The sequence below is a fragment of the Cajanus cajan genome, chromosome 5 (genome assembly GCF_000230855.2).
Source record: "Cajanus cajan strain Asha chromosome 5, NIPB_CcT2T_4, whole genome shotgun sequence".
NCBI lineage: Eukaryota > Viridiplantae > Streptophyta > Magnoliopsida > Fabales > Fabaceae > Cajanus > Cajanus cajan.
This window is the reverse complement of record NC_138521.1, coordinates 2,949,866-2,975,671: the sequence shown is the minus strand read 5'-3', so window position 1 is coordinate 2,975,671 and position 25,806 is coordinate 2,949,866. Positions and strand designations below refer to the sequence as shown.

Below are 25,806 nucleotides of genomic sequence, written 5' to 3'. Positions count from 1 at the left end.
GATTAAGAGAAAAAAGAGTTCAAAGACCAGAGACCTTCTCTCTAAGAACCTGAGCGAAGTGAGTTTACATGACTGTTTAAAACATAAATGTTATATACTCTTCCCTCCAAGGTCAATCTAAGTGTTTTATCTAGAGAACTCTCTCTTGATGCTACTAAGGCTCAAAAGGGATCCTCAAATCCCATGAGCCCCTTACACACAAACATCTCAACTTAACATCATAATACAATTAGAAGTAATATAATACTATTGCAAGTGACAATGTTACAATTAACAACTTGTTTTATTTTATTACACGCGAGAAAGTAATACAAACAATTTGATTGAATTTGAACATACTTATAGGCAAGGTCCGTGGATGGGTACAACTACTTATTTCTTAATTCTAAGTCTTCCCGATTCAAATTCAATTTTAATTGCTTTTTAACATTTCCTCCATTCACACTTTTATTTCGTATTTCATTTACTTTTTTCTTTCTTATTTTATTTTAAACTCTTTTTTATTTCTTCTTTATTTATTGACATAAATAAAATTGGGCAAATTGCCCTGATTGTCTTTTGATATGACAAGGTAATAATAAGTAGAAAATCAACCTCATCATCTCATCATCTCTTCTCAATGTATACTAGATCTTACACACTAATTTAATTCAAGTACAAGACTATTTTATTTTTGAAATGTATAAGATGACAGAAAAAAAAATCATGAAATCTAATAAAACCCATGACAAAACAAAACATGGCGGAAAAAGAAAAAAGGAAAAGACAAACTGAAAGCTAGCTCGGGGCTGTCAACGAAAGGGAATACTAATATGTAATCTTTTTTTTAATCATGTTACTATTGATCGATGCTTAATATTTATTATATTAAAAAATTTAGTTAGTTCACTTTTAATGAAGATTAAAGTCTTTTTTTAATTATATTTTTCTCATAGAATTTGAATTCTAAATCTTATTTAAAAACAACAAATATTCATAAATATGTAATAATAAAAGTGTCTAATTTACGATAATATTAAACATAATTTCATTTTTATACCGTAATAATTAATCATATCAAGTTAAAGTGTATTATTAGAAGTATTTTCTTTTTATCAATAAAAATTACAATGACGATATTAAAGACCTTATATATAATATCTTAACTTTTGTAACACTGTATTATGACATTTGTCTATTTAATTATATTATTTAATTGAACATTCTTTTTAATATGTTGTTTTAATGCTTTTAAATTTTAAGGATTAATAAATCCTTATTAGTTTAGTTGTTAGAAGATTATTTTGTGTTGACGTTAAAGTTGATCAACTTCAGAGGGATGTATATAAGATTTTATTAAGACTTAAACTTCATAAGTACATATCTTAAGAATTCTAGAGAGAAGTTTTAGAGAGATAAATTCAAGAGTCAAAGGAGATTCTTCTTCCTTCCAAATTCATAGGAGAATTATGATCCTTCCCCAGAGCTCAAATTGTAGAAGTTGAGTTGTGACTTGAAGTTTGGAGTGCTGAGAATCAAGTTCGGTGTTGTCGTACGGTGTGAGCTCGAGAGGTCTTGTTCTTCACCGTCTTGAGAATAATTGGTTGAATTGGTAGAGAAAAGATGAATTCTATGGTCATAGCATAGCGTCAAGCGTGAGTGAGCTAGAGGCTCTACCTAATTTTCGTTGAGCACGAGATGATTGGCATTGGAAGTAAGTGAGCTAGTAGCTCTTTGCCTCGTTGACCTCAAGTGTGGGATGAATGACATCAAGCATGAGTAAGTCAAAGGCTCTCTACCTCATTGACGTCGGGTGCAGGATGTTTGGCACTAAGCGTGAATGATTCAAAAGCTTTTTGTCTTATTAACGTCGGGTATGAGATGAGTGACGTCGGACATGAGTAATTCAAAGACTCTCTATCTCATTTACATCAAGTGTAAGATGAATGGTGTTGGGTGTGAGTACGTTAAATCAAATGTGAAGTATGTTATTGTGTGTTGTGTTGTGAATGTATGAGACATGTTGTTATGTTGATAAGATGCATGATACATGTTGTTGAATTGTGTTGTGAACTTAGGATTAAAGGAGACGTATTATTTTAATTAAGAAGTTAAAATATCACATTGTGTAAACATGTGTGGTACACTAAAAGCCCAATTATTGAAAAATCTTCTTGAGATTGTTGCTTCTTGAAGTGGATTGTTAAGTCTCCTCTAAATTTTTACTTGATACCGTATGAGATTAGGTCAAAACTCGTATATTTTATAGAGATTAAAAATATATTTAAACCATAATAATATTATCTAAAAAAATGTTTTTAATTTAATTAAAAAAATTGAATGATTTTGTTTCTTGGTATCAAGTTTTAATGAAAAATATATTATTTTTTTTAAATTGAGATTAGCAAAATTATATGATATTAACTAAATATTTTAATGAATTAGTTAAATTTGTTTATATTTAAGTACGGAAAAAATATATTGATTTAATTATTAAAGTTCTACTATAAATATACTTAGTGTAAACGATTTTATTTTTTTATTAAATGTGAGAAATTTGATTATTCATTAAATGTGAGTAGATTCAACTGCGGCTATTGTAGTATATTCTTCATTAAGTATGCTAAGTCTATTTAATTTGATTAGATTCAACTGTGGCTATTATAAAGTTAAAATATAGTTTACACAATTTTTTTTATTTGATGAATCAAGCTAAATAGCAATAAGTTATAATATATAAATTACATTATTCGACCAACAGACGTAAACTCATGGGATTTGTCCCTCTTAATTTTTTTCAAATTAATTTTTTTTTAAAATAATTGTAAGTGATTATTCATAAAATATGAGATTTATTTTTCTTAAGGATATAATGATTTACTAAAAGTAAAAACTAAAAAAATTACATCATCTTATGTATTTTACCCTTTTTTTTTAGGATATAATGAGTCAAAGTATTTCATATCTCAATTAAAAATAAAATTAAAATTAAATAATAAAAATATAATAATTTAACTATTATTATGATTAATTCATTAATTTTAAGTCTTAAATTTGATTAAAAAAATTATTTTTTTTTAATTTTTTTAAATAAAAGAATATGATGGTTAACAAAATGTGAAAACTAATATAATTATTAAAAGGAATATCCATTTTATATATTAGTATAGATATAGATGTATAATAATATCATCCGGAACTAAGATGGTATTTGGATGTTTTAAAACCACATATTGAAAAGTAATAAGAAAATTTTAAAATATAAAATACTGAGGTATAAATTATTTGAATTGAAATTAATTTTTAAAATTTTTTTCATTTAAAAAAATCAGTTTTAAACTTTAAAAATATAATTATATAATTGTATAGAAAAAAATATAAGATAGGGAGTAATTCTTTTTTTAATTAAAATAAATAAATAAAATATACAATCAAAAGAAATAATTCATTATTTGAATTAAAATGATAAATTTATACTATATACAAAGGAATATCTTCTATTAGTTTTTACATATTTTTAGACATTTAAATACTCTTATTATGCATTGATTTTTTTTTTCAACCATCATATTTTTCAAGGATAAAATAGGAGAAAAAAGATATATATATATATATATATATATATATATATATATACATATATATATATATATATATATATGTATGTATGTATTAATCATCTTTGACCTTCATTTTTATTAAGATTATTTTAAATTTTTTTATTTTTATATATTATTTTATTTGATTTATATGTTGTAATCTCTATTATTTTTATTTTTATTTTATTATTTTTAAACAAAATTTATAGACATACAAAATATTTCTTTTTCACTAGTAACATAATAGAATAAAAAAAAAGTTAAAAATTCACATTATCTGTATGGTTTTGTTTTTCTATAAAACTATTTTTTAACATATAATTAAGAAATATAATTATCTGTTACTCATCTTAAGATAAAGAGATAGATTCAAATTCCAATGACATTCTATTTCGAAGCTGGTATTCAACACGGTCCTTAATTAAGAAAAAAATATTGAACCATTTGAGGCACAATTTCTTTCAGTTAAACAAATATTTCTTAATACATATAGTAAGTTATAACATATACGCGTATCATTGTATAGTAGAATAAAAGATTGGGAATTATTATTATTTAATTAAAATAAATAAATAAAAGGTATAATTGACCATCCATATCTACCAAGAAGAAGAAAGAAACAGACCATTCATGTTATTTTTGTACACGAACACGACCAATCATTCATCATTCATTGAATTAAAATAACAAATTCTTGTAACAATAATTACAAAAATAATTGAGTAGAGAAAAAATTACTGTAAAATAAAAAACTCACATGATCCACATGGTTTAACATTTTGTTATTTATTTAATTAAAAAATATATTTTTCTCTTTTAACTAAATAAAGTGATAGATTGTATGCGAGAAAAAAGTTTGAGCTTGGCACAAATGATTAAAATCAATTATTTTTTTAATGATTTTCGATTTTATTAGATAAATGTATTCTTAATATAATAGTTAATCTTTTATATTATTTAGTTTTCTCTTTGATTGCTGTTTTCTTCTCATGGCTCATTATTCAGTATTCTAACTATAGAACTATCCATACCTTATTGTATTATTTTAATTTAATAGTTAGGGTGGTGTTTATATAAGTAGTAAGCAATGTGATTTGTGTCATGCAATTAATAAGGATACACATTAAGTTGCAGAGAATCGGAGTGGGGCCCTTAAGGAAATAATAGTGATGCGAATGAGCGAGCATTCGGTGATGTTATCTATCCCTTCATAAATTGAGAACTCCGATCGAGTGACTCAGACGCTGTGGAAGCGGAATCGGTTGCAGAAAACCCTAACCTCAATTTTCCGGCGAAATGGGATCGATCGGGGTGCTCCTGGTGGGGAGGGTCTTCCCCTACCTCGAGCAAGAGCTCGACAAGCGCTACAAGCTGTTCCGCTTATGGGACTACCCTCAGAAGGCGCAGCTTCTCAGTCAGCACGCCGCGTCCATCCGCGCGGTGGTCGGACACGCCGGCGCCGGCGCCGACGCCGACCTCATCGACGAGCTGCCGAAGCTGGAGATCGTCTCGAGCTTCAGCGTCGGAGTGGACATGATTGACCTGGAAAAGTGCAAGGCCAAGGGGATTCGCGTGACCAACACGCCGGACGTGCTCACCGACGAGGTCGCCGACCTCGCCATCGGCTTGACGCTCGCGCTCCTCCGCCGGATCTGCGAGTGCGACCGCTACGTCAGAAGCGGCAAGTGGAAGAAAGGTGACTACAAGTTGACCACTAAGGTTCGCTTCTCAGTTCTCTTCTCTTCTTTTGCGAGCACCACTGTTATTCTCTTGATTCAATTTGATTACCAATATTTTCTCCGGTTATGTATTCTTTTGTTTTTGAATTTGCTTCTGCCTTCCTTCTCTTCTTCTTTTGCAAGCACGAGTATTATTCTCTTAATTCAATTAGGTTACGAATATTTTCGCTGGTTATGCATTGCCTTGTGTTCTTTTTATTTATTTATCTGATTCGTTACTGTACGGAGAGAATTTGCTTTGGCGTTTAAGCGCTCCGGATAAGCTTCTCTGTATAGGAGAAGAAAATAACGGCGAAAGATGAAATTAGCTTATCTATAATTAAAAATTAACAACCTAATTTTAAATTATATATAACAGTATTTTATTTTTCATTCCTATTTTCTTCTGGTCTGGAAAGATTGTTAGGTAACTTTTAGCTTATTGATTAGTTAATTTTGATTTCTCATTTTTATTTTCTTCGAATACAAGTGTTTTTGGAGATTATTCAAATAGATTTAGGGAAATGATATCATTTCTTCGCAATCGATGGTTAATATCTTGATACATGTATGATGATATCTACAGTTGACTTTCTTATGTATAACCTATGAAGCACCTATACTTTTATTTGTTTCGTGTGATAATTTACTGAAACATGTATGTGAAGTATTCAAACCTTTGAAAAGAAGTGATGAAAATTTAGTATAGCTAGATATAGAAATATGTATGATGAACCTAAAATGGAGACTCTCCTTTTTTATGGATAATCTCAAGAAAGTTAGAAAGGAATGAGATTGATACTATTCTTATTTGTAGGGAATAGGAACTGATTTATCATGACAGTAGTTTAGACATTTTTTGTTTTGGTTTTGGTAATGTTCAAGAGGAGTGTTCTGAATTTGGATTTGCAGAATTGCAATTGTATATTTGCTGTTTTATGGAGTATTGTATTTGATTAGAGAGTTGGATCCGTCTTGCTATGAAGAGAATTGTTGCAAAGAGCACATACAAGGAACCTCTTAGTCACTACTTATGTCAGAATTATATTGAAAAAGTCCTACCAGTAGTTCAGTGCCTTAATGGACAATTAATGTGAAGTGTGAGCGTGGCTGTGTTCTACTATGACCCCTCTTTCCTGTCTTCACTCTTTATCACATGTTCCAGAGTGGTAGTGAAAAATCAAATTCAAAATTGGTCACTAATTATCTGTCAATCTTTTGGAATTACCTGTATCATGATTATTCTGCTCATTAAAATCTGTTTTTATACATCAGAATTAATTTTTACTTTGTGTATTTTCCTTCCAGTTCTCTGGGAAAACTGTTGGCATTGTTGGGCTAGGGAGAATTGGGCAAGCAATTGCCAAGAGAGCTGAAGGATTTAACTGTTCAATATGCTACTACTCTAGAACTGAAAAACGCGACTCAAATTACAAGTACTACCCAAGTGTTGTTGAATTAGCATCTAACTGCGACATACTGGTGGTTGCTTGCCCACTAACGGAGGAAACTCATCACATCATCAACAGGGAGGTGATCAATGCACTTGGTCCCAAGGGTTTTCTTATTAACATCGGACGAGGTAAGCACGTTGACGAGGCTGAGTTGGTTTCAGCACTGCAAGAAGGTCGTTTGGGTGGGGCTGGGTTAGATGTGTTTGAAGATGAGCCTGCTGTTCCCGAAGAGCTATTTGGCCTTGAAAATGTTGTCTTGTTGCCTCATGTTGGAAGTGCCACTCTAGAAACTCGAACTGACATGGCTGACCTTGTCCTCGGAAACCTCGAAGCTCATTTCCTAGGAAAGCCACTGTTAACTCCCTTGGTTTAATCATGGAACTACCGGGGAGGACTCATTGCCCTGCATTATTTACATTACCATCGTTTAATAATTTTAGTGACATGGAAATTAATTATTGTGAGAGATTCTTAATATCTATCTTTATCTATTGTAATCAATGATTTAGTTCTTCATCATGACAGCTTAATAAGATTATCAATCTTGATATGCTGCAGTTAAGCACATGCAACAGGTTTATCAGATATATAACAAAAAAGTCTTCCCCTCACCAAATGATATGTTAGATTATTTTAAAAATATTGTAGTTTTTATTTTTAATTATGGTATTATTAGGAAGTATTATTGAAATTAATTTTTGTTGGAGATCATGAACACATACAACGTGAATAATTTATTTCATATTTCATACCAGAATTCGAATAATATTTTATTAAGAAAATGTTATGAGGCTAGATAGTCTAATGCTTTCTTAATTGCTTCAATTTTTTTAAAATGAGTGCATGGTTAAATGAATTTAATGCAATTGAAAGAATGCGTTATGAGGTTAAAACGAATTGAGTGAACGAAAATATAACTATGTTGGCGATGCAATCCTGATAGTTATTTTCGTGAATGTGAATTTGAGTGGTGAGTTTTAACCAGGAGTTTCGTGAATCTGGAAATATATACCTGATGTTTCAGCCGGGAATTTTCTGACTGTAGAGTGATCAAAGTAACCTGAAGCAGGGACCTCCAGATTATCTGGAATGGTTTGAAAGGACAGGTAATTGACTAAATGTAACAATTTTTTAATTAAGTTGCCTGTATTTAGATGTTTATCAACTACTTTTATTTTATTTATAATGATTTCAGATGTGAGGTGAACAGCAGCATATACAACGTTTATCGTTATAAATTTGAGGAAAGGAAAATCTCAAAAGTATTGCATGGCCATCTGCATTATAATACACAAACTGCATCCTGATTGAAACATTTTTTTTCATACACACAAAAAACTAGCCCTAAGGCAGATTCCAATTAACTAAATAAAAACATATTAGCCACTTCTAGCTATATGTAATAATACAAAAGGACGATAGAGATGTGCTATTTGATGCCTTCAACTGATAGAATTGTTGAAGAAGTTACTGACCACTCTCACCAACACATGAGAAAGTTGACTGACCTCGGGTCATCCAAGAATTTAGAGAGGAAATTTTTACACCACCACCATTTGATGGTGTAATTTATTTAACTTCATAAATGTTTATCCCAAAAGCACCAAAACCAATATCTATCCCCGGTAGATTTGCATCTGTTACATGATAAATAATTAAAACAACAATTTACAACCTCCTTTGCAAATGAAAATTGATTAGTGACTAACTATAGTAGTTGATATTTAATTTAGCTATTAAATAGTTTGCCTCCCTCTTTTTAATCTAAATTACTATTGAATCGTGTCGTTACCCAGTTGGTACTATATGACATGAACGTTTCAATGCACCAAGACCGTGTTAATGTCCAGGGAAATGAAAGTTTATTGATTACTGTTTCATCACAGTTATTTACATCAACGGAGTTACTATACACCAAAAATTCAATTGATTATCTGAACCAAAGACCTTGATTATGAACATTGAAGAAAAGTTGTTGACATTGAAACAAACGTAAAGAGAGGTATAGGCCTATTACAGAAACTAGTACAAGAGGGTAAAGAACAAAACAAAAGGAACCCAACAAGCCTAAAGATTTCAATATTCACCCTTTTCACGCATAGCCTTCAACCAAGGTAGGTTTCTCGTTTTCTTCATCATCTTCGCCACCTTTCTTTACATCATCTTTGATATCCAACCCTTGCAACTCATCCACGCACGGTTCCACATCCTCCTCCCCCAATTTCACTCCTCCCTCCACCACCACGTCGTGCGCGCCGTCACCGCCGCCGCCGACCTTCACCTCGTCAGCGACCGGCTCCACTCCCCTCTCGACGGTGCAGGATCCCGGCTGCGGTTCATTTTCCGAGTCGATTCCGACGACCGCATCGGCGGCGTCCTTGGCGGTGGGCCACGGGTCGTTGACGCAACCGTGGTCGTGGTCTTCGTCGGTGTCGGCGGTGAGGGATAAAATGGTGGCGGCGCGTGACTTGACGGCGGCGGCTGCCTGGAGAAAGGCTTGGTGTATGGATTCGGGTGGGAGGGCGGGATCTTCGAGGCCAGCATCTTCTAGACGCGGAGGTAGGATCTGGTGCAGCATTCCAGATTGTTCTTTGGTGGACTCCATCACGTTTTCCTTTGAGTTGTGTTAACCTTAATCCATCGCATATAAGATATAACACCCGTTGAGGCGGTTATCTCCAACCTCTTCGGCCATCTTGGGCCTTGGGCTTTCTCAGGTTTTCAACCACAACAATCATGGCCCATCTGCTGTCGCTCGACTTCTCATTTTAATTATTCTTCAAACTGAAATGTTCCATATATACTCTCTTACTTATTCTTTTCAACTCATTTTTTTAAAATTTATTAAAAATACACTACCTGATTAATGATTATTTTAGACAATTTATTTCTGTTAATGAGATTATCATAATAATATATAAATAGGAAATAATTATCATTTTGTAAATTAATTTTATAAAATTAAATTAAATATTTTATTTATTTTCTTAAAATATTAGAATTTATTTTAGCAATTATTGATTGATATTAAACTTATCAAACTATTCACTGTCGAGCTGTTATTAAATCATTTATAGATGTTCAATCCTTGTGTTAAAAATTTTACATCACTTAGTGAGATGATCAGAATAATATATATAAATAGAAATTAATCATCATTTTACAATTTAATTCAATTTTATAAAGTTGAATTTAACTCATAACTCATTTTTCTAAAATTCTTTTGAACATATTTATTCTTCAAAGAAAAGTATTACATACATACTCTTTCACAAATCCTTTTGGACACATTTTTTTATAAAGTAAAATTTATTAAAATTAAAAAAAAATCAGAAATTCACAGCCTAATTAATGATTCTCTCTTATGATTTTTTGAAAAAAATACCATTAAAAAATAAAATAAAAAATTGAAAAGAGTACTCTTTTCTTTCAAAGAATAATTCAAAGATTTTTTCTCAAAATATTTGTCATTTTAACTTTTTAAGATGGTATTAATTAAAGTTTTATTCATTTATATCCTTAATATTAAGGTTTTCTCTTGTCTATTTTTTTTATAAATTAAACAAGATTTATTTGGTAAAATTATCATTGTCTCTTATTTATTACTTTTTGTATAATATCTAAAACTGACAATTATTTTCCGACAGAGAGGATATATTCATGGTATTGTTAGCTATTCTCTTTTTGAAGGACATGTGCACTATCGATCTGTGTTGCTTTCCATATCAGTAGTAATTAAGAAAACAGAAAACACAATTTAGTATTACAGTGTAAATTTCTCTTTAAATTTGTCTAGGTAAAAAGAAATTAAGAAGAAAATATTTTTTTTTTTCATAAACTAAAATTAATTTATACACCACAGTTTTTAGAGTAACTAGATCAAAGAGTTTTTACAAAAGTTAAAGTTCATCAATTAATTAATTAAAATTTTTTCGTAAATAAATACTTGCAGAAAATTTGATTTGATTTATGTTATAATGTTTCACGAAGTCTCAACCTTGGTAGTTATTCCCCCCTTTTTCCCTCCACAAATGAAATGGAATTATACAAAATGTTGAAATTTGAAAGTTTTTTTTATGAAAGGTGATCCATTATAACACTTTTGAGACTTCTAATGGAGGAATATCCTGCATGGTTTGGCATCTTCTATATTTTAAAATCAAGAGGAGAACCTTTTAAAAAAGGATGGAGGGTGAAAACCAAAAAGAAAAATAAAATGTCAAAAGGTAGGTGGGGATTACAACACGTGATTTTCTAGTTCTAAAATTAAATCATGAAAATTTGTAATCTTTTTCTATTTTTTATATTAGCAAAAATTTATTTATTATTTCTTATATATGTAATGTATCAGACATCACACATGTCCCTATATTACGACAATGTACTCGGTATAATTTTTTTTTCTATGAATATAGTTTGTATACGGTATCTAAAAATTGACAATTAAGAATTAATGTGTTTATAAGATGTGATTTTTGCTGATCAAATTAATATGGACAAAAATTAAATTTATAAACACTAAGTCAACTTCTTGTATATAATATTTGATATTTAATATATAATTTAAAGAATAAATATAGGTCTTTTTACAAATGATGGTCTTGTTTAAATTCACCGCCACTGCTAGTGGATTTTGATAAATTATAGCTTACTTTTTTTAGTTTTAAACTTTCTCAGCTTACCCCGTCTATCTCTTATTTTTCTCTTAAATCCCCCTAATTTCTTTGCAAGAAATTGTCCAAATATGTGTCAATTTTTGTAAGATATGTCACTCATAGCTTTATACATTAATTATGATGTGCAAGGTTGATTTTTTTTGTAAGTGATTCTATAAATTTGATGGAATCCAAGGTAAGATATGATATTGTGAAAAATGTTTATTCCTGTTCGTGCTTGAAAGACGGTTTACTCATGTTTCTCACATAAAAGATGTCTACCAACATCTTTCATTATTATTCACCAGTAAAGTGTCACAAGCTACTTCCCATAACAATTCTGTTGAGAACGATTCTAATTATGTATGTTCTTACCACAAATTGAAGTCTGCATGCCTGCTTTCAACAAGTGAAATATCAATCTCCATTTAGTTTTTTTTTATCATAGGGTCCAATTTTCATCATGAAACTGTGAAAGTGGTGATTTTCATCAAATGATGCAAAATGAAAACTATTTTTTGCTTGCCTCCTCCTGTCTGAATCAACACATTTTAATAAATTGGCGCTCAAATACAATTCTCAACTTCATATCAAAATTTAACGATAACATCAATAGAAAACTTAATAGTATTACTTTAGTAAAAAATAAAGGGAAATGACACAAAAACGTAAGGAACATTAGCTTTTGACGGGAAAGTAACAGCTTACTTTAATCCAAAGTAAATAAAGGTTCAGTTACACAATAATAAAGTGTTGACTGTTGAGAAAATTCGGAACTAGAAGGAGTAAATTTAAGCCATACTTGAACTAGGAACATCAATGTCATAACCGAAAACAGAATAATTTTCAACATACATTTCTTGATTTGGAGGAACATTTGTCACAAGACATAAAAGATAAAGAGGAATAAATAGAAAAATAAACAGGATGGACATCTAATCCACTAGATAGATACAAAATAAAATTTGGAATTCGTCCTGGGTTTTACATATTTAATAAAATAGTTGCTGGCTAATAATTGCTTGTAATTTGGCATCAAACAAGCAAACAAAGCTATTCCAGAAAACTCTCTCCACTCAACATTCACAGCCAGTAGATCTCTGCTGTCGTCCACCACCACCAACATCAATTGTGTCAGGCAGGTACCTGGTACAACCAACATACAAAACACTTGAGTTTTGTGATGAATAAACCCACATTGTTACAGTGTTCAAAAATTTAAATTAAACTGAAAAAACACTTCGTCCAAACAGAACTGAAAAACAGTTCGGACAAACTGAACTGTTTTATTAATTCAGCAAATTGTTTTCTCAAATTCACATCAAAATGTATTTTGAATCGAGCTGAACTATTTGAAGTGAATTGACCTATATTTTTACAATGATAAATAAGAGAAAAATTAAAAGAACAAGAATTTTTACCGCTTTATAAAAATGGTTCAATTTTTTTTAGCTCAATCGGTTCTGAAATAGCTCTCTTTTTTTCTTTTTCTTTTTTAAGAAATAGTTCATATCAGTTTTTATAGTTCAAGTCACAACCAGGTCAGTTCAGGTCATCTTTTTTTAACACCGCTTACACTTGAACTTTAAGAAATAAGAAATTCCAAATCATTGATTAATAATGACACGCATAACGAAAACTTAAAGAGTTCAGGAATGCTCACATTTCTTCTTCAGGTTCATTCTTGAGTGCATTTTTCGCTATGCACTGGAAAGCAGCTTCAACATTAAATCCTTCTTTTGCAGAGGTCTCAAAGTATGGTATGTTTCCCTTTGAAGCACACCATGCCTTGGCTTTCTTCTCAGAAATCTGCAACAAAAGAGGTTCTAAGGAACGAATACATGTAGAAATAACCACCAAACGCAATGTGATATACTTAAAAAAAAAAGATGGGTAGCCTAAATCATATCTTCTCACAACTATAGCAGAAGGCGTATTCATCCCACATAAGTGAACACATAAATTTTATGAAGGTTCATAAGCAATTTAGGCAATGAGAAGAGAAGTAACTTACAACTCTGCTATTTCCACCATCAACATCTATTTTGTTTCCCAAGACAACAAATGGGAAGTTTTCAGGATCAGATGGACTGGCCTGAAAATAAAATATTTGTATGAGTTTCTCACTGAAGGTGATATGGAGATACAAAAAATCCAGAGGATGATTAAAATAAATTACCTGAATAAGAAATTCTTCTCGCCAGTGGTTAAGGTTGTCAAAGGATTTCATGACATTTACATCATAAACAAGAACACAGCAGTCTGCACCCCGGTAGAAAGCCACGCCAAGACTCTGAAACCGCTCTTGACCGGCAGTATCCCAAATCTGTGTGTATGGTGAGAACATCTCAATCTTAAATGATTAATCTCTTCCATAAACTTCAAACAGATCAAAGGATACAGAACAATTTAATGAATACCACTAGCAAAAAATATAACCAAACATTGATCTTTTACCAAGTAGAAAGCGTCAAGCACTAGCCCAAACCAACACTGTATCTTATATACGATGCACAATGGCCATCATTTCGAACATCATAAAGATTAACTTTACAACAAAAAACAAAAAAATATTTTTTTGCTCTTTCCAAATTTGATTTTTATAAAAGGCCTCGTGATTCATAAAATTGCATCAAAATGAGATTGGAAGATAATGCAAAGAAATTTTGAACAAGTGAAAACCCATGATGCAGTAAAAGTGTCAAAAGAGTTGCATGAAAGAAAACAAGTGAAAAGACACTTATATTATAAACTTAAGAATACTAAGGTTTACATAGAAACTCTAATGCTTGAGAATAGAAGGCACTCTAGTTACATTCATTTCAACAGCAACACAAGCCACTTGGTGAATCTGAGAAAATAGGGTTTTATAAAACTAGTACAAACACATTGATAAGCTGTGAGAAAACTGATAAAGATTATATAGAAGATGATAATGAAATTGAATAACATAATAGCTGAGCTCAAAGCAGAATGCCATTTATTTATAATCTATAACATCTATAACAATATATAAAGGAAGTATTTCTTTTAGGTGTCCACTTTTAAAAGACAATTATACCCCTATATTTGTATTCTAATTTTTTATCCACTAATATATCTAAGGATTAAATAGGAAAAGTATGCATATAAAAAATAAAAACTACTTTTTAAAAAATAGTAACTACTAACTTATTTTAAAAAAATATTTATTTTCTTTTCACGGAGGCACAAAGTGCTTTTTTCATTGCTAGTTAAATCATAACTGGAGAACACATTATAAAAGACTACACATTTTTATCCAAGAAGAAACAATATGTTCTTGCATCTCTCACCTGCAATGTGAACAACCTATCTTCAAATTGAACTTCCTTGGTAAGAAAATCTGCACCGATGGTTGCCTTATACTGATTACTAAATTTACGGTTCACATACCTAGATGCAAAGGGGGAAAATAATGATCATGATAACAGAAATAAAAATTAAAAAAAAATAGCCATCTGGCATTTCCTTGAAGTCATAAAAATGAATTTTAAAAGAAAAATCCGAGATTTAGACATACTGATTCATCAGTGACGTTTTACCAACCCTGCCAAAAAAAATTAAACGAAGAATGTCAATTAGCAGAGAGATCTTGGTGAATAACAAACTCAACAGCAATTGCATCGAACTGGCATCACAAGCTTTCAAATATCGGTATGCATGGACAAGATAAGAAGCCAACCCATGTTAGAAAATTGCAAATCTATAGAATCTATAACCATTTTTCTCGTTTTAATCCTTCAAAAAAGCTTATTTTGACAAGAAAGTTTCATGTTTTCACGAATCCAAACACAATCATGAATCACTTCCATTTCCCCCTAAATTTCTAACGCCTCGTCTTCCTGGAAGAATTTTCCATTAATCTTGATTGCAAAACAAAAAGAAGATCGAAACTTTCAATTAAAACTACGCACTTTGAAGACAAATACAACAACCCTTTTTGTATTCTGACCATACGATGTGATTTCACCCATTTGTTGATTAAATTGAAAAGAGAAAAAGTTTGAAATTAAGAGAAGAAGAAGAAGGGTACCCGCTATCTCCGAGGATTATGACCTTCAATAACATGCGGCGGCGAGATGCCATGGATCAGGAACTGTGTTTGAGTCGAAAATGAAAAGGTTTTGTGGGAAATATTTGGGACCCAAAAGTTGTGTATGGAAGTGTATAGAGTTATTTGCGCGACAACGTTTGAAAGACAGATGGAAGAAGAGCTAGTAACCGACTAAACGACGAATGCCAGCCATGATTCACTACTATCTTTTTTCCCAAACTGCCCATGCATCTTCATTTAACTACACTTTTTTAACTTGCATTTTATTAAGTTTTGTCATCTGAAAAAAATTAACTCCAAACTATTTTGGTTCTTAAAAAGCATGTGATCTTAATTCATTATCTCAAGTATAAAACGTAACGTCAAATTATCTTTGTAAGTGAGGATGACGAAGTTAATATAATTAATTATTAATTTCTATAGCTGAAAACTAAATTAATTTTATTTTTTTTTATTGAAATTCTTTCATCCATAAAGACAGACACCAGAATTCTAACTTAGGACCTTTTAACTCTCCAATGCTAAGCTAAAGTTAGCGGTTATTTTCTTTATTGAAATTCTTTTAATTTTGGTACATTTTTATTGAAATGTTCACATATATGAAAAATTAAATAGGCATACAAATTTTATTTAATTTTCTAAGTGGGTACTAATGTCTATTTATATTTTCATAAATCAGAGTATACCACTAATTTCTTTAAACGATAATTTTAAAATATTGAAAATATAAATTTAAATTTAAATTAAAAAAATGCTTAATTATGTTGTAGTCCTTTACATTTAGGGTAATTATTTTTTGTCTCCCCAAATTTAAATTTATGATTTTAGTCCCTATAATTTAAAATATATATATTTTAATCTCTGTAAATATTTTTTTAGTCCCTGAAACTTAAAACATGTATTTTTAGTCCTCAAAATATTAAAAAATATTATTTTAGTTCCTTAAATTTATAATTTATAATTTTTGTCCTGTAATTTTAAAAATATTATTTTAGTCTTTTAGGATCATTGATAGCATAATTGACAATGATTGAATAAGATAATTTTATAGTATTAGTTTGTCTAATATAATTTTTTTACTAACATTGACATTAGTAATAATATAATTGACTATAACAAATTAAAATAATTTTATAATATTATTAATAACATAATTGACAATGACAGATTTGTAGTATCAATTGGTCTAATGTGATATTTTTATTGACAACAACATTTAAGTAGAGGGACTAAAATAATATTATTTTTATATTTTAAGAACTAACACATATGTTTTCAATTTAAGGGACCAAAATATAAAATTTGAATTTAAGCGATCAAAATAATTTTTTTATATTTTTGAAACTGAAAATACAAATTTTAAATTTTAGGGACTATACCTCAATTTGAAGGATTAAAAACATAATTAAATCAATATAAAATCATAAATATGACCTAATATTGTGATTCATTTTTAATATGAGATATGATATTTTGAGTGTTTATTTTTGTTATAATAAGTTTAACACGATTTCATTTATGGCCAAAGTTAACAACTAACCTTTTTAAGAATTTTCATTAAAATTATGAGGGAAGTTGAATTTAATCTCAAATTTTAATTAGTAAGAGTAAAAATACTTAACCAGTTATATTATTCTTGCAACATTTTGAATTTAGTATACTATATACTTTTGATTTTCTTTTATAAGTAAAAAAGAAACTCACATTTTAAATATAAATAAATTTCAACTTTAATGATATTTTTCTAAAGAATTTTTTAAATATTTGATTGCATTACTTTTTTAAACATTTATAATAAACAAATTTTAACTTTGATCATACTTTTCTAAAGTTATTTTTTAATATTCAATTGCATTACTCTTTTAGACATTTATAAAGAATATTATAAAATTAGTAAAATTTAATATAATTAAAAAAAAAATTAACATGTGTGTAATCATTATTATTTTTATAGAAGAGAAACGATGATATGTGACTTGAATAGTAAGTACGTGACTAAATGGCAAGCGTCCGATGATAGCCACATGTTATAGAATGTTGTTTCTAGTAACACGGATGAGGACAACATTGTGTCGCCAAACTTGGAACTTATTAAAAGGGGCAAAATGTAGACACAAGTAAAAGGCAGTCTAGTTATCTTTTCCCTTCACAAAAAAACTTTATTTTTTTTTTCTCAAAATGTATTTTAAAAATATTTTTAATCTTGAAGGAACACAATCATTGTGTATATATGTTGTTTGATTTTCTTTTTCATTTTTTTTTACCAAAGACAACTAAACACATACCGAATATACATTTTTACAAGAAAATTTTAACTATGTTTGAGAACCCATTTACGTCAACACAAACAAAAAAATTCCACTTTCCCATTCACACGAGGTTAAATTTTATATTGTCCGTTTAAGTGGCTTGGAAGGCCACTCAAAAAACACTCTTCATTACACGCATGAAAATATGTATTTAACTCTTTGAAAGCGAATTAAAATTGTTATCACCCTTGATTTAAAGTTAACCGCACCAAAAAGTATAGACATGATAGAGACCAGAAAGCATAAAAATAAATAAATAAAAAGTACTTTGGTCGCACCAAGATTGCTGCTACACCGGTTCTCTTTGGAGGCAAAAAACCTGATTGACACCTTATCGGTATTCCTGGCTAAATAAGCCGGCTATTGTGTACCTTATGAACCCCCCAACCCATACAAAGAAGAAAACTGAGTAGCTACTATACTAGCCTTAAACACCAGGCGAAGGCTCATATTATGCATTATCACAAAGCTCACCAAATAAATACAGAATACTCTCATCCTCAACACTTCTAATTCCCAATGTCAGGATTTCCCAGCTTTGAAGAATGAATCAAGCTTACAAAGCTTCACGTGTATCAAATAATTCAGGAATCTTAATAGTGAAACAAGTTAGACAATGAAAATCATGGGGGGAAAAAAGGACACAACCCTAACTACTATTCATCCTGTGCAAGCCGATTCTTACATTGGACCTGTAAAATATACCAACAAATTATATGTACCAATCTCGTGGGTGCACTAGCAATCTGACGTTGGGATCGCAATTTTGCAAGACGTTGGAATCATCAATCAAGAGTTCATCGCAGAATCACCGTTGCTACTCTTCAAATTCCCCGTTTCCATTTCCTGCGTATTTTGCTGGCCGGAACTGGTCGAGATGGATGGATGTTGCCCATACTCGCTGCTAGGACCACTGTACTCACTAATGCCTTGCTCTTGGGTTTCCAGTGCCAGCTTCTTGAACTTCTTTAGGTCTTCTGAGTATTGGACACTATCATAACCAGAAATCTCAAAGGAACCAAAAACTCTGCTGTGTCCAGGTGTGCTCCCCTTATTTAGATCTTCTAGAGAAATATGTCCTTCCAGAGCTCGAACAACCTGCTTAATGTAATTCATTTATCATTGTTACAGGAAAGCACCAGATTTCAGTTAGCCAATGGTCAGACTGGATCATGAATTTCTAAATTTCAAAAATTCATCAGCTACTAAATCACATATCCTGATAACACTTTGTAGTTATAACACAACGCTGGACTATTTTTGTCCAAGAGAAACAGGAAAATGTCTTTCAGGGGGGCATTTTACTACATACTTTGTCAGAGACAAACAGCCAAAGCAATTCAAATAGACACACAGTTTATTCTCAACCGTATCTTCAGATTCAGCAAACTCACCTGGCTCATTCGAGGACGGAGCCTGGCTGAATGGCGCACACAAGTTGCAGCACAAGCAGTCATTCGGATTATCTCGTCTAGGTTGTAATTCGTCTGCAATCTTGGATCAACAAGTCCATTAAAGTTTCCATTTTCCAAAGCTTGGGACAGTAAAGGCCTTGCCTGTAATTTATACACAATGTTTCAGTACAAGATTCTTTTTAGGGGTATAATTGTCAGCATAAGACTGTCTTCTCAAATTGTTCCAGAATACCTAAATATTATTTCAGCATCCATTCAATCAAAAGCATAATTTCTTGCAAATAATTGAATGATGGTTGCAAACTATAATCACCTCCATCCAATGTTGATACACAGTTGGCATCTAAAACAATTTATTTAAGACAAATTTCAAGGTAATCTGAACTGTCATTAATCTCAAGATAAGAGGCGATCAGATTTTATTGATTTCAAGTGTATCAAATAATTTGTCCACTGTGCCATGTAACATAGCTTTCGAAATTTTTAAAACACCCCGAGGAATAAGCTTTTTGAACAAGATTTGCTCACTTAACTGAGGTAAAAAAAAAAAAAAAAAAAAGGTTAAAAGCATTCAAGATTGCAAATTGAAGAAAGAGTATAAACACAAATACAACATAGAATGCAAAATAGTGATCACAGGCACTCCTCTCTAAATGTTCTCAAGCCCGGAAATATTCATTAACTGACCCAAAAATAAGAAAGATGCCTAAGGAGCACATTTTGTCAGACCATAAATACCATGTTTTACACCTTAGTTATGCATAACTATCAAGACATCAATGAAGTACTGTATACTACACAGTACACACCCATTCAACCATGCTGTCGTCTATGAAGGGTTGAGTTTTATCGACAGGTTTCCGTCCAGTAATCAACTCCAAGAGGACAACACCAAAGGAAAAAACATCTGACTTTTCAGTGAGTTTCCCACTAGCAGCATATTCTGGAGCCATGTATCTACATTAAATGAATTTAGAGTTTCACTAAGATTCCAAGATATAATTAATAGAAAAAGGAAAAATAAAATCAATGACACATACTGCCCAATAGAAGTATTTCATAATTAGATTCAGGAGAAAATAATACAAATAATTAATCTGACCCAAAAGTTCCCATCACTCGAGTAGAAACATGGGTTTCTGTATCTGATGAAAATTTTGCAAGTCCAAAATCTGCAACCTGAACAAAAGATACTAAAACATTGATGTAAATAGATATTTAAGTGCTAAATGTGAAAATGAACAATTCCAATAGCTTTTATTTCATTCAACCATTCATGGTACTGCATTTAATTCTCTTGTTTTCTATAGGCTGCCTATTGCATTCCACCTTGGTCTAGGGAGGCTCACTTTACAAATGCAGAAAACAGTTTGCAAAGTAGAAAGTGAAATAGATTCCAGTTCATCCACCTGCTCATCTTGTTCACCATTAAAGTGAGAGGCTCTTTAATATGTTGATTATTGATTATGTTTGCATGATGAATCATGCATAGCTTTATAGCATTTCTCAACAGTAAAACAGGCATAATCTGCTTTGTGGACGAAAGTACTTGAACAGGGAAAAGAAGATTTCTTTGGATTCAAAAAAATAATGAGTATAAACATCTATTTATCAAATTATATCTGGGATTGCAGGATAGATGTAATAAATTTTACCTTAGCCTCAAAACTATCATCAATAAGGATGTTAGATGCCTTGATGTCACGGTGTATGATTTTGGGATTACCTGAAAAGATATTAGACTGAAAAACGTAAATCTCCAATCTAACATCATGAACTAAAGACACTGTCAGATCTTCGGAGTACATAATTTATTTATAATAAACTCACAATCCTCATGCAGATATGCCAATCCTTTTGCAGACCCTATAGAAATCTTCATCCTTGTTGACCAGTCCATACATGGTATGTCCTTTCCTGGTATGATATTCATGATTCACTTAGAACTACAGTATCATACTTAAATTATCAAACTTCTACAGAGACAGTGGAGTGCTAATCACTCGATCACTAACCAGATCAGGAAAGATTTTTTCATTCTTGTTTAAAAATGACCATATTATAATATGTTCTGCACATAAGGCCAAAATATATATTGAAAAGCAAACCTTTGCACATGAAACAACCAACATTTTATTGCATGCAAATATTATGCTCTACACAACTTTACCACGTTTTACAACCAAAAAATCATCATGCTTATTTGTGACATTTGAGACATCATCCTATCTCAGAAAAGAATTGTGAAATTGAATTTGTATCCTACATGAGCTAATATAAATCTTACCATGCAAATGAAATTCTAGTGTATTATTTGGCACATACTCATAGACAAGCATCCTCTGGCTGTCTGAGATGCAGTATCCAACTAGGGAAACAAGATGTCTGTGATGCACACGGCTAATGACCTCAACTTCTGCATGGAACTCACGCTCCCCCTGTCTACTCTCAGATTTCAACTGCTTGACTGCAACAATTTTCCCATTTGGGAGAACTCCTTTGTGGACATAGCCAAAACCACCTTGACCAAGAAGATTTGATTTGGAGAATCCATCAGTTGCCATAGTCAATTCATTATATGTAAAAGTGCTTTGAGATAGCGCCAAGGAAATGGCAGGAGATGGGGAAATGTATGGCTTTGTCTTCTCAGACCCCAAACTACTACTAGTGCTCGAAGAATTCACAGCAGGTGTGGGGAGACCAGCAGATGACTGTTTTGGATTTAATAAAGCCCCTGTAGGAGGCTTGAGCGGCAAGCCTTCTTTACCATCTGTCGTTGGAGGAACACTGTCTTGCCAATGCTGAACTATGCCACCAGCTATGTCAGCTGCAGACATTGACAACCAGAATTAGTCCCAGGGCCCAAATTACTGCCAGTTTTACCCACAAATTAGAACAGAGTCAGAACTCAACCACATTTTGAACAATTTTGCATTATCTAAAATATAACCTAGCTGGCCTAAGTAATAAACAAAACCAATGTGTGGAGCAACTCATCAAACAGAATTCAAATTGAATATCCAAAAAATAATAAACCTCAACAGATATTGATTTTATAAAACAATCACATCACAGAATGTACGAGTCATCTCATTTACTACATTCTCAGATTATTAATAATTATTATTTATTAATGATAAGCAACACATCGAAGTTAATCTCATGCAATAGAGGGAAAACAACAAAAAAAACTAACACATACAAGGTAAAAGTTGTACTATCCACTTCAGTGTACTGCGTGCTTGGGTTCACCTTGAGTCATCCAAAATAACGAGTAACGACGCGATTTTACGTCAATGTTCACATGTTTCATCTTACTTTGATTAACTTATTCTGAGTCTAGAACTGATTCTAAGTTGAAACAACTCTAAATAGAAACACCCACACATGAATTACTTCATTCCAAAATGAATTTAATCGGAATCAATTTTACGGAAAGAAACGTGGAATGGCCTCCATCACCTTTGGGTTGTGGCGGTTGCGAGTAGTTATTGTTGTGGCCTCTCTTCCTTTTCCAATTCCTATACAAACAGAAGAAAATACCTCCAATGATAAGCATACCTACCGAACCTAAAACGACGCCTATAATTATTCCGTTCAATGTACCCCTCGGCATCCCGTCATCATGATTGGGCGGAGTGGCGGCCACCGCCGGCGCCGGCGGAGAAGCGGCGGCATTGGTGGCGTCGGGAGGCGGAGGAGGGGAGACAGTGGCGGGAGAGGTCGCCGACGGCGGAGGAGAGGCGGTGGAGTTAGTGGCGGGAGAAATCGCGGGCAAAGGCGACGACATGGGCGGCGAAGGCTCCGGTTAGAGCGAGGGTTTGGAAGAAAAGAAGAGTGTGTGTGTGTCTGTGTGAAAGGATTCACGATATGCATCATGACATACATGGAAATTTGAGGAGGAAAAAAGAAGAATGTGGTGGACCCTATTGCGATAGTGATAGCTACTACATCTTTGTTTTTGTTTCAAATGCCAGATTCTGTGCTTCCACTTCGTCGTTTTACTTGCTTCCTTTTGCGTTTTGCTCCAACTTCCCAACCCCGGAGAAAGAAGAACGACGGCACGTGCGTATGTGTAAAAATATCTTATTCCACTTTTTGTTTTATAACCGAAAGAGACACTCCTTCTATTGAAAAATAAAATGTAAAATAAATCACTAATCATTTTTGTTACTAATTACTTCCTTGTTTTGTTAATATATAATAAAAAAAATATCTAGTATCAATGTGTATTGTTATTGTAAAATTTTAATTAAAAAATATTTTAAAAAAATATCTTTTTATTTTTTTTATTTTTTTATTGAATTTAATATATATAAATAATCAGTGTATTGACAACTAATTAAAAAAAGTATATTGTTTGACTTTAAAGCAGTTAGAAGTTGAGATTAGATCATAGGTAGTCAACAAACTTTACATGTATCTTTTAATGATTCAATTCAATTTTATTTCCATTTTATATAGATAACATGTATGACAACGAGTCAACGAGATGATAGACGAGGTATAAGGGTGAGCCATGTTTAGGAACGACAATAAGAAAATAATTTAACTCACTAAAACATAGTTTTTGTGTTGGACTTTAACAAATCTGTCCAGAATTTTCCTTAATTGTCTGTCGTTTTTAACTTTTTGGTACAGTTATTTTCTTATTCAATTTATTTCTATATATTTTTAATTCAAATAATATATAAAAGAGTAAATATTTTATTTGGTTTCTAGAAAATTAATTGACACGTATTGGATTTTAACAAAAAAAAAATTCAACAAATAATTTATTTTTGTAGGACAATGAGTAATTCATTAGAAAACACTTTTATCCCCCAGCTCCCATCCTTTTGGGTTGACATAAACTCAAGATGGTAGTGATGAGAAACCTGGAAAGACTCTAGGATTTTTTACTCTCTTGTTTACAAATACATCGAGGCGTGCGGGAATACCACGAAAGGCTGGTGCATATAAAATTATAAATACATCTTTTATGTTAGACTTGGGAGGATCTAACGTAAATTTTAAAAATTTACGTCAGATGTATATTGTGTCTGACATAGATTTTATGTTGGACACTACTGAGTCCGATGTAAACAATTTCACAAAAATTATAAAAATGTCACCGTATCTTTTTTACGTCAATTTTTGATATGTCTGATAATAAAGAGGTGACGTAATAGACTAATTTTTCATTAGTATCTATACATAAATAAAAATAATAATAATAACTTTAAGAAAAAATAAGAATAAAAAAACATTTTCAATAAACTTTTATTTAGTGTAAATTGTTTAATTATTATAGCAGTTTCTAAGAAATTATTGTATAATTTAATTTTTATATACTTTAATAATTATGAAAAACGGTGTGAAAATAAAAATTTAACTCTCCCTACTTAACCGGAAAAAAAAAAAACAAATCCACTAAAAATGAGTTATCTCTTTTGTAAAAGTTGAGTATGTACCAATTTGGATATAATCGTCATATCTAAACACATTTTTAATTGTCTAAACTTTATTAGAACTCGTGAAATATTGAAATCACATGCGATACCACTTTTTATGTAACCAGACTTATTTTAAAATTCTAATTTATAGATAAAGGATTTTTTTTTGTACTAACCACCCAAAAGGTTTACTAAGATTTAAAGAGTATATGTCTATAAAAAAAGTATATCGAGAAAAAAACAAAATAAAAAAAATTAAGCAAGAAAATTGGTACATGGTGCATTGAGAAATTAAATTGAGAGAAAATTATTGTTCTTAAAAGCAAATACTCAAATTTAATGTATTGAAGCTAATTAATAAATTATATAAAAATAATACTGATGTTTTAAAGTAGGGCCCAGGCCTAATAATAGTGGTGGTGGAGCCAAAAAATGACAGCAACCAAGAGTACTACTATAAGAGGTTAGTGGTGAGGTTTCTTCGGATTCTGAGGGCTTCCCTTATTCCATTGAATTAATGTGACATTTTAGGTCGAGTACTTCTTCTACGTATCTACCATTGCCATCATCGTAGGGCAACCAAAACCCTCTTATGTTTCCACCTTATTATACGAAACCCGTTATATAGATTCCAAATCTTTTCATTCACTACCAAAATCAACAAAAACAAGTTAATTAATGCCATACGCAGACCTTTGGGTTGTGGTGGCGTCTCTTCCTATTCTTATTCCTATTGGCATTTGTATAGAATCAGATGAAAATGCCGATGCATGGCCACATAACCAAACACAACCCCTACGATCACGTTGATAAGGATAAGTATTTCTAAAAGGTTTACGACTCACAATAAAGAATTTGTCATGAGAGATTTTATCGAAGGTATAATCTAATTTTATTCATAAATTTTTATTTATAAAAAGAATTTGTTATACAAAATCAAATATTAATATTATCTTATTTTAAAAATTTAGCTCCTTTTTTTTTACCATTATAGCTTAATTTTTAAAAATTATTATCAAAGTGGAGTTATTTTTGAACAATTCATTACTCTGGAATCGTCAACAACAAGAAGGTTGTCAATCAACACAGTGACACTCATGTTATGTAGTTAACTATTATTTTAATATGTACAATACACACATTAAATATTTATTATATATAATTCAA

The 25,806-nt window shown here is 31.2% G+C and overlaps 4 protein-coding genes across 5 annotated transcripts; 1 reads left to right on the top strand and 3 right to left on the bottom strand.

The window, feature by feature from the left end:
- The first annotated feature begins 4,677 nt into the window (after window positions 1-4,677).
- LOC109806791 (glyoxylate/hydroxypyruvate/pyruvate reductase 2KGR) lies at window positions 4,678-7,307 on the top strand. The gene is made up of 2 exons (XM_020369288.3): window positions 4,678-5,297; window positions 6,605-7,307. Exons 1-2 carry the CDS (start codon window positions 4,875-4,877, stop codon window positions 7,121-7,123), a joined length of 942 nt encoding a protein of 313 aa, XP_020224877.1. The 5' UTR covers window positions 4,678-4,874; the 3' UTR covers window positions 7,124-7,307.
- Window positions 7,308-8,595: 1,288 nt separating this feature from the next.
- Window positions 8,596-9,401, bottom strand: LOC109809461 (uncharacterized). Its single transcript, XM_020372786.3, has one exon. It carries the CDS (start codon window positions 9,353-9,355, stop codon window positions 8,843-8,845), a length of 513 nt encoding a protein of 170 aa, XP_020228375.1. The 5' UTR covers window positions 9,356-9,401; the 3' UTR covers window positions 8,596-8,842.
- Window positions 9,402-12,207: 2,806 nt separating this feature from the next.
- Window positions 12,208-15,656, bottom strand: RABG3D (RAB GTPase homolog G3D). 2 transcript variants are annotated; one of them, XM_083074728.1, is made up of 7 exons: window positions 15,460-15,646; window positions 14,947-14,973; window positions 14,720-14,819; window positions 13,585-13,731; window positions 13,420-13,500; window positions 13,069-13,214; window positions 12,208-12,551 (listed from the first exon to the last, which is right to left on the bottom strand). In XM_083074728.1, the coding sequence occupies exons 1-7, from the start codon at window positions 15,510-15,512 to the stop codon at window positions 12,482-12,484; spliced, it is 624 nt and encodes a 207-aa protein (XP_082930854.1). In that variant the 5' UTR covers window positions 15,513-15,646; the 3' UTR covers window positions 12,208-12,481. The 2 variants fall into 2 exon arrangements, with proteins under 2 accessions (XP_082930854.1, XP_082930853.1); XM_083074727.1 differs by having other exon boundaries at window positions 13,420-13,731; window positions 15,460-15,656.
- A 2,362-nt stretch (window positions 15,657-18,018) lies between these two features.
- Window positions 18,019-23,211, bottom strand: PERK15 (Protein kinase superfamily protein). The gene is made up of 8 exons (XM_020371047.3): window positions 22,667-23,211; window positions 21,492-22,031; window positions 21,035-21,121; window positions 20,860-20,930; window positions 20,307-20,383; window positions 20,014-20,161; window positions 19,184-19,345; window positions 18,019-18,887 (listed from the first exon to the last, which is right to left on the bottom strand). The coding sequence occupies exons 1-8, from the start codon at window positions 22,992-22,994 to the stop codon at window positions 18,579-18,581; spliced, it is 1,722 nt and encodes a 573-aa protein (XP_020226636.1). The 5' UTR covers window positions 22,995-23,211; the 3' UTR covers window positions 18,019-18,578.
- Between the last annotated feature and the right edge of the window lie 2,595 nt (window positions 23,212-25,806).

Bases quoted from the DNA above. Each gene is read 5' to 3' on its own strand.
- RABG3D (XM_083074727.1), bottom strand. From the start codon at position 15,512: ATGGCATCTCGCCGCCGCATGTTATTGAAGGTCATAATCCTCGGAGAT. The intron at 14,974-15,459 runs GTACCCTTCTTC...TTTTTTTGGCAG, and splicing joins ATAATCCTCGGAGATAGCGG to GGTTGGTAAAACGTCACTGA. The intron at 12,552-13,068 runs GTGAGCATTCCT...TGGTTGTACCAG, and splicing joins AATGAACCTGAAGAAGAAAT to GTACCTGCCTGACACAATTG.
- LOC109806791 (XM_020369288.3), top strand. From the start codon at position 4,875: ATGGGATCGATCGGGGTGCTCCTGGTGGGGAGGGTCTTCCCCTACCTC. The intron at 5,298-6,604 runs GTTCGCTTCTCA...TTTTCCTTCCAG, and splicing joins ACTACAAGTTGACCACTAAG to TTCTCTGGGAAAACTGTTGG.
- LOC109809461 (XM_020372786.3), bottom strand. From the start codon at position 9,355: ATGGAGTCCACCAAAGAACAATCTGGAATGCTGCACCAGATCCTACCT.
- PERK15 (XM_020371047.3), bottom strand. From the start codon at position 22,994: ATGTCGTCGCCTTTGCCCGCGATTTCTCCCGCCACTAACTCCACCGCC. The intron at 22,032-22,666 runs GTGATGGAGGCC...CAATGTCTGCAG, and splicing joins GCAACCGCCACAACCCAAAG to CTGACATAGCTGGTGGCATA. The intron at 20,162-20,306 runs GTCAGATTAATT...CATTTAATGTAG, and splicing joins CGAGTGATGGGAACTTTTGG to ATACATGGCTCCAGAATATG.